The 18,566-nt window shown below is 42.3% G+C and overlaps 1 protein-coding gene across 1 annotated transcript in view; it reads right to left on the minus strand.

Moving 5' to 3' along the window:
- Positions 1 to 18,566, minus strand: part of ogfod3 (2-oxoglutarate and iron dependent oxygenase domain containing 3) — a 58,188-nt gene that overhangs the window by 24,292 nt on the left and 15,330 nt on the right. The window contains exons 2-3 of the mRNA XM_003217180.3: positions 12,722 to 12,939; positions 849 to 924 (exon numbers count right to left, since the gene is read on the minus strand). Coding sequence (XP_003217228.3) covers positions 849 to 924; positions 12,722 to 12,939 — 294 coding nt within the window. The remainder of the gene's footprint in view (positions 1 to 848; positions 925 to 12,721; positions 12,940 to 18,566) is intronic.

Below are 18,566 nucleotides of genomic sequence, written 5' to 3' on the forward strand. Positions count from 1 at the left end.
ACTCCACTAGTCAAAGAGAAGGGACTAGAAAGGGGCTGCAGCTGTAGAATCAGAAAAGGGAAAGGATGTCGGCCGCTGTGGAGGGCTGCCAGTGCTCAATTCTCCACTCCAACCTCTTAAATCTGCTCCTGCAGCTCCTTACTGTCCTTCCTCATAGAAACTAATGGAGCAAAACTACACATTGTTCTAAGGCAGTGGTTCTCAACCTGTGGGTTCCCAGATGTTTTAGCCTTTAACTCCCAGAAATCCTAACAGCTACTAAACTGGGTGGGATTTCTGGGAGTTGTAGGACAAAACACCTGGGGATCCACAGGATGAGAACCACTGTTCTAAGGGAAGTGGTTAGAAAAGGGATAAGAGCAGCAAATGAGAGGGATATGATTGACAAACGCAGCTCTGATATGTCCTGTCCCGGTAAGGAAGCTGCCAGTACAAAGATAGAGGGAACCCAGGGAAACCCAGATAAGACTGCCATCGTGTCCTAGAAAAATCCATCCCTTCTACCTTCCTTGGGGTGGGAGAGAAGAGAGGTTTACTCCCTTTTAGCTCAGCTCAAGATTCAAGCCAGAAGAGAGTTTGGAGATCAGTTTTCCATGCCTAGTGTGGTCAACCTTCACCAACATCTCTACTAATAATTTTCCTCTATATAGACAATATGCATATAGAGCTTTTTAAAATCTTGAAATATAATGAAAAGGAATAAAGGATTTCCTACCATTCCCTATCTCTAGATATCATCCTCCTATCTTGGGTGATAAGCATTAAAAGCAGCAATTATTATATAATTCTATTACACACACACTTTAAAGCCTTCAATAAAATAAGTTTGTATCCAAAATAAAATTTACCTACGGATTTTCTCAGCTTCTTCCCTTCTGATTATAGCATCTGTTATCCCTCTTCCACACTTCCGAGGTGTGCAACCTGGAGGACACATACAAGACACACCAAATAAACATGTTTAAGCATTTTTTATCTATAGCATTTGCTTCCAAGGTACTCTCTAAGGCCCCTTCCACACAGCGGAATAAAATCCCACATTTTTTGTTTTGAACTGGAATATATGGCAGTGTAGACTCAGCTAACCCAATTCAAAGCAGATATTGTGGGATTTTCTGCCTTGATATTCTGGGTTATATGGCTGTGTGGAAGGGCCCTAAAAAACACTTGTCTTATTTAGAAACTGCCTGATATCTATGATGGCAAGAGTAACAGTTTACAGATTTCTCTCGCTGTGTGTTGCATACTGTAAGTTTCTCACTTTTGAAAAACAAGGCAAAAACCCTCCTTGCCAGTTATATACAGTCGAAGATAGAAGACATATTGTTTCCCATGGTCCTCTCCCTGTCTCCTCCCTTCGGGTTATATGACACATGTTAAATCTCTTAGATATTAAAATATTTACAGTTATCACTTTAATATCTACTAATTTGCCCACTGGGATGGATCTTACAGAACACTTGAAGATTTTAGCTGCTGTATTATGAACATGTTTTTTTCTAATCCTCAGTACCGTGGAGAAAACCTTCAAAATAATCATTGGGAGAATATTTGCTACCCTCTCAGCCTTGGAGAAGCCTCCCCAAGGGCAAACCTCCTTTGAAAGAAAAATGCCAAGAAAAGTCGGGGAAAGATTGATCTTAGGGCCACCATGGGTCAGAAAGGGCTTGAAGGCACACAAAAACAACAATTATTATTATTATTATTATTATTATTATTATTATTATTAAACTTTATTTGTACCCCGCTAGCATCTCCCGAAGGACTCGATGCGGCTTACAAAGACCAAGGCCTCAACACACAATATAACAATACAAAACAAAAGGCAAATTAAAAACAATTAAAACAGTATAAACAACAAGCAATAAACAATACGCTAAAACACAATAAAACTGGGCCGGGCCAGAGTAATGGGAACAAGATTAAAAGTGCTGATGTGACAGGTGATATATAAGGCTTATAGGGCAAGCTTAACCATGCAGTTTAAGTCCTTCTAGTCTATTGAACAATCAAGACATGCATCTGTAACTTTTATTTTTTGTGAGAGTGGCTCATCTTAATGATCTAATCCATCTGTTTCTCTTCTCTGAATATTTAAAACACCATTACAACTTTGCAAACACTACCTGGAGAAGACATATTGGTTAAATGTCAGGGGAAGTTAACAATAAATACTAAATTAGAAGGCTGATATTTAAGAATAAATGAGGCCCCTGGGTGCTAAATTTTTCCAGTCAGGAGAATTCTTATGAGAATAAGGATGGCAGGGTGAAAACATGAATATATTTCTAATACAGAAAATGTAAAACTAATGTTTAATTTAAGGGAAAGGGAAAGAAGAATCCTTGGGGATGTAGCATTAATGGCTAAGCATTGAGCAAGACACATTCTTCACACTTGGTGGAGGAGAAGGAAATGCCTTGGCAGAATGGAAAAGAATCACCTTCTGTTCTCTCTTTATATTCAAGTCAGAGAGTGACACCTTCTGATTGCCTTTAAGGAAACAACAAATAGCAAAGAAAAATGTTTCCTTTCACTGTTGGGGAACATACAGGTATGCAGTGATGGAGGACTTATATTTTATTTATTTAATTTATATCCCGCCTTTCTCCTAGTGTGGGACCCAAGGAAACATGCACGCCTTAAAAAGCACAATGCAACTTCCCTCCCCAAAAAAACTCTTTCAATACAAAAGTTAAAATACTCTTAGACTAACTTTGATTCAAAATACATGTTAAAACACAAGTTACCCAGCATTAATAGATACTCAGACAACTGAGATTTTGGAAGGTCACCTCAAGAACCATCATCCATCAAGATCCACAAACCTTTGAAAATGAGATGAGTTCCAGTGAGTCTAAAAGCCACCATGTAGTGATTTGTCCATGACAACATGGGCAGCTCCACAGAAAGTTCCTCCACACTCGGATCACCATTATCCCATCCTGCACAGAAAACTAGGTCCACAGTTTGTCCTGCAGCATAGATGGAATCAGACAGACCTTGATTGTCATGGAGGGCATGAAGTGCTGAGCTGCTCCTGACAGAGTTATCTGTATGGATGCTAATGTCTCCCCATACAACTAGCCCAGGGGACTCCAACATCACAACTGAGACTAACTCAGCCAGCTCAGGAAGGGAAACTGTTGAGTGGAGTACTATAGAATCCTTACTGTGACATGGTCACTAACCTTCAAAAACATGCATTCAAACTCAAGAGACTTTGAGACAGGACACCTGGATAGGAAGACGGAATCCTAATAGACCCCACATTTTGGAGGCAATCTTGCCAACCAGGTAGCCCCTGATATTCCCCTCCAGGAAGGGAGCAAGTAATAAAAACACTGGTTCCAAACCCAAAAGCATTGGATGAATGGATGAATACCAAAGGTCTTTATCAAGACCATTGCTAACGATTATGTCTATTAATATAGAAGGTTTGTCACTTGCTAAGGAAGAACTATTAGCCAAAATGTCTGAGGACATCTCGTGTGACATCCTATGTATACAGGAAACACACAGAGACATCACAATGAGAAGACCAACAATTCTTGGAATGCAACTGGCAGTGGAACGACCTCACAGACAATATGGCAGTGCCATTTTTGTACGATCTGGTGTAGCAATCTCTGCAACTTCCCTCACAGAAGTGAACAATATTGAAATCTTATCTGTGGAACTTGATAGTTGCACCGTATCATCACTCTATAAACCACCTGGGGCTGATTTCTATTTTACACCCCCAACCAGTTGCCACAATCATGAAGCCCATTTTGTTGTGGGAGATTTCAATAGCCACAGCTGTGTCTGGGGCTATGACGAAGATGATAGAAATGGCGAAGCAGTTCTAACGTGGGCCGACAATAGTAGAATGAGCCTCCTTCATGACAGTAAATTACCACCATCATTTAATAGCGGCCGATGGAAGCGTGGTTATAACCCTGATCTGATTTTTGTAAAGGAAAGCATAAGCCACCAATGCACCAAAAGGGTATTAAACCCAATACCTAACACACAACACAGACCAATATGCTGCGTAGCATATGCAGCTGTAAGACCAAAAAGTGTCCCATTCCGCAGAAGATATAACTTCAATAAAGCTAACTGGACAAAGTTTACAGAGACCTTGGAAGCTGCTATTTCTGATATAGAACCTTCTATAGAAAATTATGACCTGTTCGTAGAAGCTGTGAAAAGATCCTCAAGGCTCTCAATCCCTAGAGGCTGTCGCACAAGCTACCTACCAGGCCTAAACGAAGAATCACTAAATCAGCTACAAGAATATCTCAGATTATTTCAAGAGAACCCATACAGTGATGGGACTATAGCAGCAGGCCAAAAACTATCTACAGCCTTAGCTAATGCTAAGAAAGACCATTGGATAGAGCTGCTTGAGAACCTGGACATGTCCAAGAGTAGCCGAAAAGCCTGGCAATTGCTGAGACGCCTGGATAGTGACCCTCTGGTCAACCCTGGACACACGAACGTGACACCAGATCAGATAGCTCACCAGCTAATTCAGAATGGGAAAACCAACTGCAGCAGAATAAAGATGAAAATCAACAGGGTGCCAGAACTTGAAACCCACCAGTTGTCTTCTCCTCTAAACCTGAAAGAACTCAGAGAAGCCATCAAGCGATGTAAGACTGGTAAAGCACCTGGCCTAGATGACCTGATGATGGAGCAAATCAAACACTTGGGGGCCAAAGCTGAAAACTGGCTTTTGAAATTCTACAATCAATGCCTGGCACACAAACAGATTCCCAGAGCATGGAGGAAAACTAAGATAATTGCCATCTTAAAACCTGGTAAAGATGCCTCCAATGCCAGGAACTATCGACCAATCTCCCTCTTATGTCATCTATATAAAGTCTATGAGAGGATGCTATTAAATCGACTAGGACCTGTTATCAAACCCAAGCTTATTGCACAACAAGCAGGTTTCAGACCAGGGAAAAACTGTACAGGTCAAATTCTTCATCTGACTGAACATATCGAGGAAGGCTACGAGAAAGGCTGCATCACGGGAACAGTCTTTGTGGACCTTACGGCAGCCTATGACACGGTGCAACATAGAAAAATGCTGCATGAAGTCTACCATATCACCCGGGACTTTGACTTTACAAAAACTGTCCAGACCCTCTTAGAAAACCGCAGCTTCTATGTGGAGTTTCAGGGCCAGAAAAGCAGATGGAGGAGGCAAAAGAATGGTTTACCCCAAGGCAGCGTTCTTGCACCAACCTTATTTAATATCTTCACGAACGATCAGCCACAACCACCACTCACAAAGAGCTTTATATATGCTGATGACCTTGGCCTTACAACACAAGCAAAAGATTTTGAAACAGTTGAAAAGCAACTCACCAATGCCTTGAAAGATCTCTCCAGCTACTACAAAGAGAACCACCTGAAGCCTCACCCTGCCAAGACACAAGTGTGTGCTTTCCACCTACGTAACCGCGAAGCCAACAGGAAACTGAAAGTTACTTGGGAAGGCCAAGAGCTCGAACACTGTTTCCATCCTAAATACCTTGGTGTCACCTTAGACCGAACACTAACATATAGGAAACACTGCATGAACACCAAGCACAAAGTAGCTGCACGCAATAACATCCTGCGGAAACTGACTGGCAGCGCATGGGGAGCAGACCCACAAGTAATAAGAACATCAGCCCTGGCCTTGTCTTTCTCAACTGCTGAGTATGCCTGTCCTGTTTGGCACAAGTCTGCCCTTGCAAAGCAGGTGGACATAGCACTGAATGAAACATGCAGAATCATCACGGGATGCCTTAAACCTACACCTGTTGATAAACTCTACAAGTTAGCTGGCACTGCCCCTCCTGACGTGCGACGGGAAGTTGCTGCTAACAGTGAGAGAAAAAAGGTCGAACATTGTGAAAGCCACCCACTGCATGGCTATCACCCTCCTCCCACCAGACTCAAATCAAGGAAGGGCTTCATGACAACCACCACTCCTCTTGATGTTCCTCCAGCAGCAGCAAGGGTGTCCCTCTGGACAGCTAAACCTGGCAATTCCAACTGGATGGCCCCCCAAGAGGGTCTTCCTCCAGGGGCAAACCAAGAATGGGCAACTTGGAAGTCCCTGAACAGACTCAGAAGTGGAGTGGGCAGATCAAAAGACAACTTGGCAAGGTGGCACTACCTGGAGGAATCCTCCACCTTGTGTGACTGTGGAGCTGAACAAACAACTCAGCATATGTATGCTTGCCCACAATGCCCTGCCTCATGTACGGAGGAGGAGTTGTTTAAAGCTACAGACAATGCGGTTGCTGTTGCCCGCTTTTGGTCCAAAACTATTTAGTTGCTTGTGATTTCTTTTTTTTTTTATTTCCATTATTTGAAATGTATTTGTTGTACAATGCTTTGACATGAAATAAAAATAAGCAGCTGCTGAATCAGTATCTAGGAAACCTGGTCTCCATAATACCTGAGGAAAGCCCAAAGGCACTATTCTACGATTTGCTCTTGAAAGCTAAGAAGGGACAGCCCTAGTTAATCCTTGAATGGCATTAATGCATACTAATACTGTAGGCACTTTGAAACAGCAAAACCCTTCTGAAGATTCCTCCACCAAGAAAATCCTATACAAATCAAAGGATTACCATCAGGTGACATGAGACCTGAAGGCTCATATACAAAAGCACAATTAGATGAACATTATAGGCATGTGCAAAAGAATATATTCCCATAGTTTCAAGAGATGTTGCTGCAGTGGATGAGAAAAGAGGAAAGAAAAGATCCTCCCTGCTGAAATATCAGTTGAGGAACTGAACTTTTTATTTTATTTCTGAAGTGGCACTATTGTTGTTATTGTTGTTGTTGTTGTTGTTATTCAAACAAATTGATGAGAAGTTTTCTGTTCTTCTCCATAAACACTTACCACACATGTATGTGTGCACATATGTGCATCTCCACAGCCTTGCTACCATAAATATGAAATGGCATCCTAAAGATTATTTGGGACCCCTTTGGTTGCTTTTAAACCTGTTCTATTACAACAAGGTTGGTTTTTTTTTATTATCTTGGAAGCAAATCAAAACAAAGCTTGTGTTTACCAATGTGGTATTCACTGTGCTGTTTTATGGCTGTTCTTTATATTGCTGCTTATGTCTTATTACTGTAATAACTTTTTTTAAATGTTCATGTGACTCATGCTTTCAGTTGCAGGCTGTCTTGAGATTTATTTTATTGCAACCAGGTGATATATAAATGTCAAGATCAATGAATAACTACATACTGGCATACTGGTAAGCTCCTCAAACAACTGCACTTAATGGTACACTGTAGCACTAAGCAAAATATGGGAAAGAGCACTGCTCAATTATCAGAGTAAAGAAAAATCTCCCTGAAACTGGCAGGAGATAAATTACAACTCACAAAACTCAAGAGAGTAGCAAATGGGGTAAGACGTGTTGACGAGTAACATGTTAACACTATATTTATTTAACCACAAAATCAGAAACTTAAGAAACTGCAACATGTCCTATGTCAGATTACAGAATGAAATATATCATTTTAAATATATCACTGACGCCCCCATGTGGAAATCTGGAAAATTATATTGAGAGAGGTGCAATTTTTAATATATATATTTTTATATTATTGGCCATCAAATTGGAAAAAATCAATTTATATCCCCATACCAAAAAAGGGAAACACTAAAGAATGCTCAAACTTCTGTACAGTGGTACTTATTTCACATGCCAGTAAGGTAATGCTCAAGATCCTGCAAGGCAGACTCCAGCAATACATGGAGCGAGAGTTGCCAGATGTCCAAGCTGGGTTTAGAAAAGGAAGAGGAGCAAGAGAGCAAATCGCCAATATCCGCTGGATAATGGAGGAAGCTAGAGTGTTTCAGAAAAACATCGATTTCTGTTTTATTGACTATTCTAAAGCCTTTGACTGTGTTGATCATAATAAATTGTAAAAGGTTATTGGTGGTATGGAGATACCAAGTCACCTTGTCTGTCTCCTGAGGAATCTGTATAAAGGCCAAGTAGTAACAGTAAGAAAAGACCATGGAACAACAGACTGGTTCAAGATTGGGAAAGGAATATGGCAGCGCTGTATACTTTCACCCTACCTATTCAACTTGTATACAGAACACATCATGCGATGCGTGGGGCTTGATGAATCCAAGGCTGAAGTTAAAATTGCTGGAAGAAACATTAACAACCTTAGATATGCAGATGATACCACTCTGATGGCTGAAAGCAAGGAGGAGTTGTGGAGCCTTATAGCCAAGGTGAAAGAAGAAAGTGCAAAAGCTGGGTTGTAGTACATTGAAACATTAAAAAAAAACAAGATTGTGGCAACCAGACTGATTGACAATTGGCAGATAGAGGGAGAAAACATGGAGGCAGTGACAGACTTTGTATTTCTAGCTGCAAATATTACTGCAGACGCAGACTGCAGCCACGAAATCAGAAGACGTTCTTGGGAGGAGAGCAATGACTAATCTCGATAAAATAGTGAAGAGTAGAGACATCACACTGGCAACGAAGGTCCACATAGTTAAAGCAATGGTATTCCCTGTAGTAACCTATTGATGCGAGAGCTGCACTCAGGGGCAGTTCAACCGCAAGGCAAATTAGGCAGTTGTTTAAGGTGCCATCCTCTAGGGGGTGCCGTTGAGGCACCTCCTGCCTCTGCAGCCTGGCTTGCCTCTGTGGTGGCCGTGGCCAGGCCGTGTGGCAGGAGAAGGCCACACCTGGGCAGAGGTGCCTCAACGGCGCCCCCTAGAGGATGGTGCCTACAGCAACTGTTGAGGCACCTCCGCCCAGGCATGGCCTTCTCCTGCCACGCGGCGCTGCCGGGTTGTCTCCTGGGCCCGGTCCGGCAGGCAAGGGGTTAAGAGGCAGTGAGTGGGGCTTCAGGCAACATGGTCAGCCATCCAGGCGCCCACTGCCGCACCTGCGCAGAGTGGCCCAGGCTTGAGGCGCAGTCTGAGCTGCTAGAGAAGTTGCCCCGGGTCAGCCGGGGAGAAGTTGGCCAGCCCGGCAGACAGCGGTTCGGCGCCGCCAACTTCTCCCCGGCTGCCCTGGGGCAACTTCTCCAGCGGCTCACAGCACCTCAAGCCTGGGCCACTCTGCGCAGATGCGTCAGCGGGCGCCTGATTGGCTGGACGTGTGACCTGAAGCCCTGTCCACGCCTGCTGTGGCATTCCGGAGGCGGGCCAAGAGCCACCCGCTCTTCAGCCAGGAGTTCCTCATCCGCCTGTCCACTTCTTTCTTGTCTGTGGGGTGAATGTCTGGAGGCTACAATTTGAAGTCAGTGTGTGTGCCTTCAAGTCAGATGACTCTCAAGGCAAGGGTTTTTTTTTGTGTTGTTGAAGGCTTCCATGGCCAGAATCACTTGATTACTGTGAGTTTTCCAGGCTGTATGGCCATGTTCCAGAAGCATTCTCACCTGACGTTTCACATCTAATGGCATGTATCTTTAGAGATTGTGAGGTATATTGGAAACTACGCAAGAGAGGTTTATATATCTATGGAAGGTCCAGGGTGGGAGAAAAACTCTTGTCTGTTGGAGGCAAGTGTGAGTGTTGCAATTAATCACCTTGATTGACAGTAAGAAATTGTGCCTCCCACTGCTGCCCAATCATGCCCATGGGGTGTTTTTGGCACACAAACACACACACACACACCCCACACACCCACTTTTTGGATTCTTTACTCCACTTTACTGGTGTCTACTACAATGTGCTCCACATTTTGCGGATCTGATTTCAGTTGGAATCTAGAATATACCGGAATCAGCTGCAGGACATTATATGGCTTACATTGGACTTTCTTGTGAATTTTAGAATGAGCTGCTTCCAATTTAATCCATGCTGCAGCACACATTGGCAGTGTATGTTTGTAGCCACTGCGATCTCAAGTCAGTTTGGAGCTGTATTGTATGGTCAGTGTGGATGGGTCCATGGTCTTCTTTTCTCAGGGGACGTCTATAAAGCAGCTGGGAGACACTGGGATCTGCTTCAGCACATTGAACGGCTGAATACAGATTTTCCTGTGACTTCCTTTAATGTGCTGTATACCCTTTAATCCATGCTGCATCTTGCATTGACAGTATGCATTTTGTGGCTGCCCTGTTTCATGTCATCCTGAAGCCACATTATAGTGTCACTGTTGGTTTATTGGAATACGTCAGTTATTTCTGGGCCATATTTACCAATACAGCCCAGAATTTCATTGTTTGTAACCATTGTTTGGTTCACTACTATATAGTTCAGCTGATTGGAATTCCTTTCTGGAAAGGTTACTTTGGCAATGACATTCTACAGCCAGGACATGATTTATTCTGCCTCTCTGCATTCTTATTCTTTTTAGCACACCTTTCCCACTCTTGTTGTCTATCAATCCAATCACTACTCAGCTAGTTGCTTTCTTCTTAAGTATATGAAGAAAGATCAATTTCCTTCATTTTTAATAAGCCTAAAATTACTTTTCTGCAACCCTTATTGCCAGCTTGTATTTCTTGCACCAATGTTTGTGTTCCTTGTTCTATTTGATCGGGTGATAATTTTCTGAAAGAAACCATTCATTAGTTTCCATTTGACTCTTTTGTTAACTACACTGGCATTCACTTGAACATGTTGATATGTGATCTGAGATAAATTCTAACTGACCTGTTATTACTCTTGAATAACCTCCAAGAGTTCTGGAAAGACCGGATCTCCAACTTTCCCTTTAATTTCCCTTTCAGTAGTCTCCACATGTCTTTAAGAAAGTTCCTCTTATGAAACCAAGTATAATGATTTTGGAGTTTCTTGGTAGTTGTCCATTTTAATCTGTAGTAATCAAACCAGTAGCTTGGCCCTTACTGATCAAAGTCAATTAATCATTGTTCTCATACCAGGCTTTTGGTATCATAGGATAAAATCCAGGGTCACTGACCATCTAGTTCAATGGTTCTCAGCCTGTGGGTCCCCAGGTGTTTTGGCCTACAACTCCCAGAAATCACAGCCAGTTTACCAGGTGTTAGGATTTCCGAGAGTTGAAGACCAAAAGCATCTGGGGACCACAGGTTGTAGTTAGTTAATTTACCATAAGGTTATCCTTCACCATACAGAGCAATGATCTTTGCTATTACAGAAGGTCTTGGTTTTCTTAATTCAACTGCATTTCCGTGATGCCTTCCACAACTATGATCTCATTTAAAACCATATGTACCAGCAACACTCTGGTTCCATTCCAGTTCAAATGGAGTGCTATCGTATAAGTGGGAGAATAGTTGAACAGCTTAAAAATTCTGCATTATAAATTTTGTTTATCAATACTTCTAGCATATACCATCTATTACAACAGTAAGCAGTTAAAAACCACTGAATACGTACCATGATACTTTTTGAACATTTCTTGAGTTTACTATTGTGTATCTTCAAGTGTTTGACAACTATAAGACAAATCACAGGATTTGTTCTGAGGGGATTTGCCTTTGTCTTCCTCTGCGGCTGAGGAAATGTAACTTGCCCAAGGTTAACCAGTGAGTTTCTATGACATAGCAATGGGTAACAATAATCCTTAAATGTCCAAAAGAATTCTAGGTATTGAACAAATACTAGATATTGAATACATCCAAGAAAGACGTGCAGCCCAAAGGTGTCCCAAGTCAACAGCAACTCCCTATTAATACAAGGGAATTTTGCCTACAAGATAGAGCTCTGCCATGCGTAAAGCAGTTTCAGCAAAATACCAAAAATAATTAAAACTGTAAACCATTGCATTATATAACACAATTGTAGGAGAGGAAACATTTGTGAAAAGGTTTAACTTCAAGTCTCCATCAAGAAAGAAAAATGGAATAATAATAATAATAATAATAATAATAATAATAATAATAATAATAATAATAGCCACAGATGACCTCTTTGGTTTTTCATATTTTTCCTAGAATGGGATGAACTCAATCTGTATCATAATGGGTAGACTTAAGTCCTAGAAAATGAAACCTCTGGATTCTGTGTTGGATAATATTACATGCCTGGAAGTTCAATCTTGCTCTTTTTCAGATGCTTTTGATTTACAGTATTTCTTCCATTTTAACATGTGCTTCCCCCTCCCCCCGATCAACATGCCTTAAAATAGGATGCATCTTAGGCCCCTTCCACACAGCTGAATAAGATCCCACATTATTTGCTTTGAACTGGAATATATGGCCATAGAATCACAAGTACTTTTAAATATATATAAACAAAGATTTTTACTCTGTTTGTGGCACTAAAATTAATTTGCATTTCATAATCTATGTCTTAGAATTCAAGAGATATAGTATTTGGGTCAAACAGAAAAAAAAGATTTATCTCAAGAAAGAGGAAAACGGGGCAGTAGGGCATGATAAGAAAGCGATAGGTTTACTCAGGGCCCTTCCGCACAGCCATATAACCCAGAATATCAAGGCAGAAAATTCCACAATATCTGCTTTGAACTGGATTATCTGAGTCCCCACTGCCATATATTCCAGTTCAAAGCAGATAATGTGGGATCTTATTCAGCTGTGTGGAAGGGGCATCAGTGTGACATTTTTCATTCATGGCTCAGTTGAAAGTGGTTTGGCGGGGAGGTGTAAATAAAAGTCCTAAGGCAGAAAAAAGCTTCCAAGGTTGTAAGAGTCACGAAGGAGTTGGGAATTCTGTTCTGGTCCTTTTTGGCTAAGTTCATGGCTAAGTTCACCAAGTTGAGTTACAATATGCAAGTACCTTCAAAACGCTTGTGGCTGTCATAGTCCTCTGAGCAGGGTATTTCGATGAATCTGTCTGGTAGGTGTTCACTATAATGGGCCAAAACTTCTGTAACTCCATCTTCACCGAGAAAATAAGTCCCACTCAGGAGGTAGCCCAACATGGCAGATGAGAGAAGGAAAGCCACCTTTAGCCACTTCCGACGAGAGTCTTTCGGGACATTGCCTTTTACACCGCTGAAAAAGAAAACAAAATCCCCCAGTAAGAGAACCATAATCTCTAAACTTTGTGATACATCCTAATCACAAAGTGCAAACCTCAACTTACTCTTCTCCTGTGGGCGTGGGGGCCATTAGCACAAGTAAAATGAACACTGTGATGGGATACAGAACTGGAACACGAACATGACATCGATTTGGAATAAAATGTAGAAATACAATTGTTTTTAAATACTGAAATTGTTCCAGCTACTTATATTGTTTTATAGTTTGTCTTACTTCAACATTGAGATCCTACACTAATGGTGCAATGCAAATATTGTTTCAATAAATAAATAAAATAAACAAAATATGATTGCACTGTGTATTATAACTGAAGAACATACGCTGAAAATCTTCATTTGAGGGTAGACTTCATAGCCAGATTGTCAAGCAGATTATATGACTTTAAAGTGACATTAGCATATAACCTGACAGATAGTGGTTGAACATTAATTTTCATTACCCAGTTTATTCAATGATAACGAATATCAGGAGACAAGGTCTAATTATATCAGGAGAGTCACTAAAGAAACTGGCAAAACCACCTCTGATCAGCCCTTGTCTAAGAAATCCCTATGAAATTCATGGAGTCATCAGAACTCAACAGGTGACATGAAGGCACACAAAAGATGTTTGCCTTTTATATACCCATATTTATTTAAGTCTAATGTGCCATCAAATCTAATGTGCACCTCAATTTTCAAAACCTTGAAACCAAAAAAAAAGTCTTCGCTGGCGAATGTAATGTGCAGCAGCAAAAATGTAATTTGGTCAAAAAAGATGTGCATTACATTTGCTTATAATTGTTTCTTGAAAAACAGAAGTGTTAGAACACCAAAGCTTTCAGCAAGGAGAAAAAAACCCCACGGGAGTGCATCTATGATGTAAAATGAATCCACTTTAACTGACCTGGCGCAATGCTATGGAGTCGTGGGGACTGTAGTTTGGGATCATGGGGGCTGCCAAAAAATGCTGATGCCTCACTAAACTACAAATCCCAGCATTGCATAGCATTAAGCCATGACAATTAAATTAGAGATGACATACCTCGAAAATGAGCTCCTGAATTAGCTTTCCCTTTTGCTTTGGCTTAGCACTACGATTATCATATCATGCAAATCTAATGTACACCCTAATTTTGGGAAGGTAATTTAGACAAAAAAAAGGTGAGCATTAGATTCGAGTAAATATGGTGTGTGTGTATATGTGTGTGTGTGTGTGTGTGTGTGTGTGTGTATAAGAAGTTGGAGATCATTGTAAAACATAGACAATCCTAGGTCAATATAATTTCAAATGTTGCTTTAAAAAAAACAACCTATAAACAAAATGGACACTACACATTGTAGGGAAAATCCACATATACTCCAACACAGTGAACACATCTTTGTTTCCCAGGCCTCTTTTGCCCCAAGCAGCAAATCCATCAGGGTGTTTCAGCACTTAGCAATAAACAGTTCGAAGGAGTCTAGTAAAAGATTAAGACAAACAATCCGCTCTCCATGAATAAGTCATAGCTTGCTATAAATATCTCTTCTGCTATATTCTATAGAGACTCTGGACACCTACTCTTATGCTCTCTAAGTCACATAATCAGCAGCAGAAGTTAAAAGGGTTAGTGTTTTATTTATGGAGTCTTATTTCATTCTTTCCTCAAGGAGCTCAGGGGAACACTCCCACGCTATTCTCAAATTAAATTGTAAAGTAGATTACGCTGCATGCAGCGCCCAAGATCATCTGGTTAGCTTTGTGGCTTGAGTGGAGAAATGAATCCAGGGCCGAAACAATACCGAAACATCTAGAAAGTTGCTGTTTGTTCTCTGTTTAGTCAGGAGAGTTTGAATTTAGACACTAGGCTTGTAGATATCATGCCAGACTTTAAAGTGTCATTGAATCTTTCCCCAACCGCAGAGACAGAAGTGCAGATGATTTGCAATTTCCATTATCTCCAATCTGCACGGTAGATACCCGTAATAAAAAGTGATGGCTGTTGTTGTTCAATAACATCTGGGAGCCCAAACTGGGTAAAAACTAAAGATCACTGCTCACTATGTAAAACAATTATAGTTTCCCTTCTGTATCCAGTGTTTCTCCATCCATGGATTCAGCGGCCTTTTGAAGGCAACCGAATCCAAAAGTGTGGCCCTCCATGAAAATGAGTTTGATACCACTGCCTTAGGGTCTCTATAAGTCAGAAGCAAATTGAAAGTATAAAACAATATAATGCATAAGAGTTAAACCTAAAGAAAGAGTATGTGTGTACTCTTACATTCATGTATACAAGAGTAAAAACCTAATAATAGTCCCATCTGAAACCTTTTCACACAAATTCACATGCAGTAAAAGAGCCCCCGGTGGCACAGCAAATTAAACCGCTGAGCTGATGAACTTGCTGACTGAAAGGTTGGCGGTTTGAATCCAGGAAGCGGGGTCTGCTAGCCCCAGCTTCTGCCAACCTAGCAGTTTGAAAACATGCAAATATGAGTAGATCAATAGGTACCGCTCCAGCAGGAATGTAACGGCGCTCCATGCAGTCATGCCGGCCACATGACCTTGGAGGTGTCTGTGGACAATGCCGGCTCTTCGACTTAGAAATGGAGATGAACACCCAACCCCCAGAGTCAGACACGACTAGACTTAATGTCGGGGGGGAAAAACCTTTACCTTTATTTAAAGAGCAGCACTTCGTCATTTCCCTTGAGTGCTTCTACCCTTTTTACCGTATATCTTCAGTCCTGAGATGCTATCAGTTGTAAAATGCACACTACTTTCAGTACCGCCAACAAAAAAGAGCCTTATTTAGAGTTTTAAAAGCACCCTTGGTTCCTTTTTAGAGATGTTTATATAGGGGAGAGGTATGTGGCTTAGAATCACAGAAATACAATATTATTCAAATTACACCAGGTCTTCCACAATCCTCCTCAACAATATTTAGATATCTCAGCTCACCACAATGATTCACACCTAGGGACCACAAGTAGGATGGAAACAAAATTCAAACTTTCACTGAGTTTCATCTCCAAGAAAGAGAATAATCAGAGGATTGATACAAATCGATTCCCCTTCTACACTGCCATATAATCCACATTATTTGCTTTGAACTGGGTTACCTAAATCTACACTGCCATATAATCCCATTCAAATCAGATAATCTGGATTTTATATGACAGTTTAGAAGGAGCCTGTATAGCTCCAGAAAGCCAAAAATGCTCCAGAATACAAAGCTGTCCACTTGGGTGGCTGAGATAGTGTCACCTTTGTTTTCTGGTAGTTCAATGTACACAAACTTTGTACCATGCACAAACTTACTGACAATATTGTATAAAATTGTACCTTGCCTATGTGTATAAAATGTATATGAAACATAAATGCATTTTGAGTTTAGACTGGCATCCCATTTTCAAGGCTAGCTCTACACTGCAGAAATAATGTAGTTTGACACCAGGTGAACTGCCATGAAGCAATTATCTGGAATCCTGATTTTTGGGAGGGTTTTTTGTGTGTGTGCCAGGAGCGACTTTAAAAACTGCTAGTCGCTTCTGGTGTGAGTGTGATGACCCATGGGCCTTGTAGTCCTGCTCATGACATTGTGATGCCTGATGAAGAAGAAAACTTGGGTTTTTTACCTTCCCAGTCAGAACTGGATTCTTCCCAGACAGATTCTTCCCAGCCAGATCTGGGAACCTTGCACCTGCAAGAGGGTTATGTTCCAGAAGTATGTCAAACAAACACTGAGGCTACATCTCCTGTGTTTTCTCGCCATGAGTTTTGTAAACAACAGAGAGGTTTGGAAGCGGCCTCGCGCAGGAGTGCTAGAATAATTGCTAAGAATTTAGCCAATTAAGCCTGCTTTCCATGAGAATCTTTAAGGAGTCAAACATCTGGTCTCAGAGATTAGCTTTCGTTTCTGGTTCCCAGAGAACTGCTCTCGGCGGGAAAGTTAGACTCTATATAGGTGTTTTACCCGCGGAGTAACTTTGCGGAGTCAATTCGTCAGCCTCCGGAGCGAGTTGTGTCTGGACAGCGCGCTCCGATCCAAGCCTCGTTCCTGTTCAAGCCTTGTTCTTGTTTTCAAGCCTTCGCTCCTGTTTCCCAGCCTTGTTTACCTACGGACCTTGCCTCGCCTTTCAGGACTAAGCCTTGCCTTGTTTCACGGATTTTACCAAGTAATTCCACGGATCTTGTTCTTGTTCCTTGTTACCTTGTGCCACGATTCAAGCCTTGTTTTCAAGTATCAAGTTAATTCCTAGCCTTGCTCAAGTTTATGGACTAAAGGACCTTGTCATCTCCCCTCACTTTGCCTGGCAAAGTGAGTGTTTCGGTTATTGGATTACAACTTTGGACCTTAATATTTCATATTGGACATTGTTTCTTTGGACTAATTTTGACCTTTCCTGAAAGGTCTGCTTCTGGACTAACTTTTACATTTGCTTTTATTAACTTTATATATTTCCTTAATAAAGATATTAGATAGAATCTGGCCTCTGCGTATGGTTATTGGTGCTCTGTAGCCTGGGTCGTGACAGTTTGACTCCGCCACCCTAAGCACCAATTAACCTCGGCCAGAATGTCTACCGGAGCCGGACCTGGACCGGGCGGCCAGCCGATTACCTACACCATCGACAAGGATGAGGTGGACCGAATCCGTGATAAGCTCAATGCACAGGATGGGGAAATAAAGGGTTTGAAGGAACGCGGAATCCGTCTTCCGGCCATGGCGTTGCCAACCAAGTTTACTGGAGAAGCTTCTAAGGTTCATGTTTTCCGTCGCCAATGCCAAGCTTATCTAGAGGCCCGTGCTGCCGAGTTTCCCCAAGAAGACATCAAGGTGGCGTGGGTTTACAGTCTTCTAGACGGGCCAGCGGCCAACTGGGCGACGGCACTGTTCGACCAAGCCTCTCCACACCTAAGATCAGCGCAACGCTTCTTGGACCACCTTAAGGAGACTTGGGGAATCGAGGACAATTTGGAGGCAGCCGGTCACAAACTCCGCCGCCTCTTCCAAGGAGACAGACCCATGTCTCAGTACATAGCCGAGTTCCGAGTGCTGGCCCACAACACCGGCTGGAACGATGTTGCCCTCAGAGGACAATTTCGGGAGGGTCTCAACATTGAAATGCTGGAGGAAATCTCCAAGGTGGATCCTCCCCAAACACTTGAAGCACTCATCGATCAATGTTTACGGGCTGAAGTCATGATTGCCAACAGGAAACAGTGGGTACGAGGCCAGTGCGGTAGAGCTGGGGCAAAACCCCCCGCTCCCGCCAGCGTTCAGCCGCGTCCAGTGTGGAGACCCCCACCACCATCCCCATACCCCAGAGAGAGCGAGGAGGTGCCGATGCAGTTGGGCAATGTGCGTCCCAGATTAGATGCCGCCGAGAAGGCCCGCCGCCAACGCCTAAATCTCTGTTGGTATTGCGGGAATGGGGGCCACTTCGCCAGAGAGTGCCCAGCCAAAGGGAAGCCCGCCGCCCGTCTTGCGGCGGCGTCCTCCACGGAGACGAAGGCGTCTGAGGCGGCTGGCACACAGCCGGCGGGGGAAGCCAACGACCGGGCGTAGAGAGGCTCGCCAACCCGGTCAAGAAACCCATTCAAGAGCCGCCAAC

The sequence above is a fragment of the Anolis carolinensis genome, chromosome 2 (assembly GCF_035594765.1).
Source record: "Anolis carolinensis isolate JA03-04 chromosome 2, rAnoCar3.1.pri, whole genome shotgun sequence".
NCBI classification, from domain to species: Eukaryota; Metazoa; Chordata; class Lepidosauria; order Squamata; family Dactyloidae; genus Anolis; species Anolis carolinensis.